This window comes from Penaeus vannamei, chromosome 2, assembly GCF_042767895.1.
Source record: "Penaeus vannamei isolate JL-2024 chromosome 2, ASM4276789v1, whole genome shotgun sequence".
Taxonomy (NCBI): Eukaryota; Metazoa; Arthropoda; class Malacostraca; order Decapoda; family Penaeidae; genus Penaeus; species Penaeus vannamei.
Genome location: NC_091550.1, coordinates 49,593,504 through 49,598,503, shown reverse-complemented (window position 1 = coordinate 49,598,503; position 5,000 = coordinate 49,593,504). Strand labels below are relative to the sequence as shown.

General features: G+C 42.0%; 1 protein-coding gene across 5 annotated transcripts in view; it reads right to left on the bottom strand.

The window, feature by feature from the left end:
- Positions 1–5,000, bottom strand: part of Oatp74D (Organic anion transporting polypeptide 74D) — a 357,477-nt gene that overhangs the window by 8,438 nt on the left and 344,039 nt on the right. For all 5 annotated transcript variants that reach the window (XM_070134044.1, XM_070134023.1, XM_070134031.1 and 2 more), the window contains 3 exons: positions 2,493–2,657; positions 1,936–2,061; positions 1,210–1,276 (listed from right to left, as the gene is read on the bottom strand). In XM_070134044.1, the coding sequence (XP_069990145.1) occupies positions 1,210–1,276; positions 1,936–2,061; positions 2,493–2,657 (358 nt within the window). The remainder of the gene's footprint in view (positions 1–1,209; positions 1,277–1,935; positions 2,062–2,492; positions 2,658–5,000) is intronic.

Below are 5,000 nucleotides of genomic sequence, written 5' to 3'. Positions count from 1 at the left end.
GATTACGTCTATTGTCCTGTTTTTCGGACGCTATCATTTATTAAGAGCGAGTTCTACCCCCCCTCCCAACCCCACCCCACCCCCGCGATCATAACCCGGTTTAGCAGAGAGGTTTAAAATGTTATGATTATGAATTGGTTGGAGGCGGGTGTGGGAGGGGTGGTGGGTGGTGGGTGAGGGTGGTGGGGGGTAGGTGGTAGGTGGGTGGTAGGTGGGGGGTAGGTGGTGGGGGGTAGGTGGGGGGTAGGTGGTGGGGTGTGTGGGTGGTAGGTGGTAGGTGGGTGGTAGGTGGGGGGTAGGTGGTGGGTGGTAGGTGGGGGGTAGGTGGTGGGGTGTGTGGGTGGTAGGTGGTGGGTGGTGGGTGGTGGGTGGTAGGTGGGTAGTAGGTGGGTAGTAGGTGGGTAGTAGGTGGGTGGTAGGTGGGGGGTAGGTGGTGGGGTGTGTGGGTGGTAGGCGGTGGTTGGTGGGTGGTGGGTGGTGGGTGGTAGGTGATAGGTGGTGGGTGATAGGTGGTGGGTGGTAGGTGGTGGATGGTGGGTGGTAGTGGTGGGTGGTAGGTGGTAGGTGGTAGGTGGATGGTGGGTGGTAGGTGGTAGGCGGTGGGTGGTGGGTGGTAGGTGATAGGTGAAAGGTGGTAGGTGGGAGGTGGTGGGTGGTGGGTGGTGGGTGGTGGGTGGTGGTGGTGGGTGGTAGGTGGTGGGTGGTAGGTGGTAGGTGGTAGGTGATAGGTGAAAGGTGGTAGGTGGTAGGTGGTAGGTAGTAGGTGGTAGGTGGTGGGTGGTAGGTGGGTGGTGCTGGGTGGTGGGTGGTGGAGGGGAGGGGGGGGTTGTCATATCTTGTTTATCGTTTAGGTTGACTGACGATGTGTGTATAAATGTTTCTTATCCTTGTTTTTTTCAAGTTGATTACAGATTGACGGATATCATAATCGAATTCTTCTTTTAAATGCGAACAAAGGAAACAATCAAACTGGTTGTTCTGCATTTTTCCCCTGTGCTGTGTTTACGTATTCCATCTTGGTTTACAAGTTACTTATTAATACCCATTACATGACAGTGTTAAACGTTACCCTGACCGCATACTTACCATTTCCTACTGTGTTGGTTTATTATTCCATTCGAAGTTTCGCTCATCGGATTACTTTTAGATATACTGGTTTATATTCGTCTAAGTTAAGTAAATACTGCGTTTGTTTATTTGTTTACTTACTCAGGCCCATTCTCGAGGCCGACGAAGTCCTCGACGGGGCAGCCCACGAACATCAGGATCACCATCCCTGGGGACACGGATATCATTATTGTTATGAACATTATTATCATTATTGTTGCTCTTGCCGATATTGTTGGTTTCATTACTATCCTTTTCATCAATATCATCACTTCCATCGTAGTTTCTATCGTTATTATTATTACTATTATCACTAACATTATCATCATCAACACTTTTATTAAATAAAATGATACTGAATGTCTTGATTTTGGCTTTATCCTCCCAACAACAGAGTATAAATACACAGGCTACATGTAAGTAAATAACAAACAAGTATACACAAACAGATGCAAGGATTAAGATCGAGATTCCTCTGAAAAGGAAGAAAAAGAAGTAGAAGAACAAGGAGAAGAGATAGATAGATAGATAGATAGATAGATGGAGAGAGAGTGAGTGAGTGAGTGAGTGAGTGAGTGAGTGAGTGAGTGAGTGAGTGAGTGAGTGAGAGAGAGAGAGAGAGAGAAAGAGAGAGAGAGAGAGAGAGAGAGAGAGAGAGAGAGAGAGAGAGAGAGAGAAAGAGAGAGAGAAAGAGAGAGAGAAAGAGAGAGAGAAAGAGAAAGAGAATTCAAAGAGAAATCAAAGAGAAATCAAAGAGAAAGAAAAGTGAGAAAGAGAGCCCCTTCGACAGCCTCCTTCTGCCGGAGATCCCTCGGGGCGCGTCCTCACCGAGGGAGTAGACGAGGGCGGTGAGGGCGATCCACCCTGAGACGGCGCGGGCAGAGGGCTTGGCTCGCCTTATGAAGATGCCGCTGGTGAAGATGCCCACGCCCATCACCATAATCCCGCCCATACCTGTCGGAGAAACGGGTTAGGTGGACAATGGCGCTTGCTGTATGTGGGCCACGAGTCTGATTCATGTTTCGGTGAGGGTCAGGTGATGCCCACCTGTCTGATCCCTGTCTTTCGCTTTGTATATTTGTATATATATATATTTGTATATTTCGCTTTGTATAGTATCTATATATTCAGTTTTATATATGTATATTCATATATATATCAGACACACACACATATATATACGTATATATATACATACATACACACACACACACACACACACACACACACACACACACACACACACACACATATATATATATATATATATATATATATATATATATATATATATATATACATTTATACACATCAACCCATCCTCCCAGTCATAACCATCAGACATACCCCCTCCCTACCCCCCACAACCCCCCTCCCCCACTGACCTGACACCATGGCGGCGCTGTGGACGGGCAAGCGGAACTGACTCTCCAGGTACTTCGGCAGGAAGGTGTACAGGCCGGAGATGGGAAGGATGTGCAGGACGCTGCTGGCCATCCTCAGCATCAGGATGTCGTTGCCAAGGAGACGGCGCACAGCTCGGGGGAAATCTGTGCCGGGGAAAGTAGATCGTGATGGAGTTTCGTGGTAGATGAGAGAAGAGGGAGAGGAAGATGAGAGAAGAGGGAGAGGAAGAGGGAGAGGAAGATGAGAGAAGAGGGAGAGGAAGAGGGAGAGGAAGATGAGAGAAGAGGGAGAGGGAGAGGAAGATCAGAGAAGAGGGAGAGGAAGAGGGATAGGAAGATAAGAGAAGAGGGAGAGGAAGATGGGGGAAAGGAAGGGAATAGGTGGAGGAGGGGTGGAATTAGAAGAGGGAGAGGAAGATGATGGAAGGAAGGGAATAGGTGGAGGAGGGGTGGAATTAGAAGAGGGAGAGGAAGGGAATACGTGGAGGAGGGGTGGAAGTAGAAGAGGGAGAGGACGATGGGGGAAGGAGGGGAATAGGTGGAGGATGGGTGGAAGTTTAAGAAAAAGAAGTGGAAGAATGAAAATCATGAAAATAATAATAATAATAAAAATAATAATAATAATAATAATAATAATAATGACATCGAATAGGAAAAAGAGGAGGAGGAAAGAAAGAAAATAAAAGATAAACAGAAGTAGGCCTTAAATTATCTTCCAAATCAAGATCATAATAGATCAAGCAAAAATACAAACAAATCATCGATGATCCTCGTCCATTAATCTTTCACCGTCACAAACGATCGAAAGAATGTGAAAGCAACAACCATTACAAAGATCTAATCAATAATCTGAGATGGATACCGTAACGATTAAGATTCTGAATAAAAGGACCAGATTTGTCAGTGGATTGTGGACAGATAACTAAAAGGAGAAAGAAGAAGGAGGAGATGAAGAAGAGGAAGAAGAGAGAGAGAAGGCGAAAAAGAAAAAGAAAAACAAGAAAAATTTATATGGAAAAAGGAAAAGGAAAAAGAAGCAGAAGCAGAAGCATAAAAAGAAGAAGAAGAAAGAAATAGAAAACAAAAAGAAAAAAAAGACGCAGATGAAGAATTAGAATAAGAAAAAGAAAAAGAAAGAAGGAGGAGGAAGAGAAGAAGAAGAAGAAGAAAGAGACGAGAGAAACCAGACTGCATCCCAACCCCCGAATTGGATTACCGCCGCTATCTGGAAACGAAAGAAAACACGCATTTCCCCCCAACGGCAAGACGAGCAGGAAAAATGACTTTGTTTCCAAACATTAAAAAAGAAAAGAAAAAAGAAAAAAAGAAAAGAAAAGAGAAAAGAAAAGAAAAGAAGAGAAAAGAAAAGAAAAGAAAAGAAGAGAAAAGAAAAGAAAGAAAGAAAGAAAGAAAGAAAAAAGAAAGAAAGAAAGAAAGAAAAGAAAGAAAGAAAGAAAGAAAAAGAAAGAAAGAAAGAAAAAGAAAGAGAGAAAAAGAAAAAGAAAGAGAGAAAAAGAAAAAGAAAGAAAGAAAAAGAGAAGAAGAAAGAGACGAAAGAGACGAAAGAAACCAGCAGAAGAAGAATTAGAAGGTAAAGAAAAAGAAAGAAGGAGGAGGAAGAGAAGAAGAAAGAGACGAAAGAAACGAAAGAAACCAGCAGAAGAAGAATTAGAAGGTAAAGAAAAAGAAAGAAGGAGGAAGAGAAGAAGAAGAAGAAGAAAGAGACGAAAGAAACCAGACTGCATCCCAACCCCCGAATTGGATTACCGCCGCTATCTGGAAACGAAAGAAAACACGCATTTCCCCCAAACGGCAAGACGAGCAGGAAAAATGACTTTGTTTCCAAACATTAAAAAAGAAAAGAAAAAAGAAAAAAAAAAGAAAAGAAAAGAGAAAAGAAGAGAAAAGAAAAGAAAAGAAGAGAAAAGAAAAGAAAGGGAAAGAAAGAAAGAAAGAAAGAAAGAAAAAAAAGAAAGAAAGAAAAAGAAAGAAAGAAAGAAAAAGAAAAAGAAAGAAGGAGGAGGAAGAGAAGAAGAAGAAGAAGAAAGAGACGAAAGAAACCAGACTGCATCCCAACCCCCGAATTGGATTACCGCCGCTATCTGGAAACGAAAGAAAACACGCATTTCCCCCGAACGGCAAGACGAGCAGGAAAAATGACTTTGTTTCCAAACATTAAAAAAGAAAAGGAAAAAGAAGAGAAAAGAAAAGAAAAGAAGAGAAAAGAAAAGAAGAGAAGAGAAAAGAAGAGAAAAGAAAAGAAAGAAAGAAAGAAAGAAAGAAAGAAAAAAAAGAAGAAAAGAAAAAGAAAGAAAGAAAGAAAAAGAAAAAGAAAGAGAGAAAAAGAAAAAGAAAGAGAGAAAAAGAAAAAGAAAGAAAGAAAGAAAAAGAAAAAGAAAGAAAGAAAGGAACGAAAAAAAAGAAAGAAAGAAAAAGAAAAAGAAAAACAAGAAAAATTTATATGGAAAAAGGAAAAGGAAAAAGAAG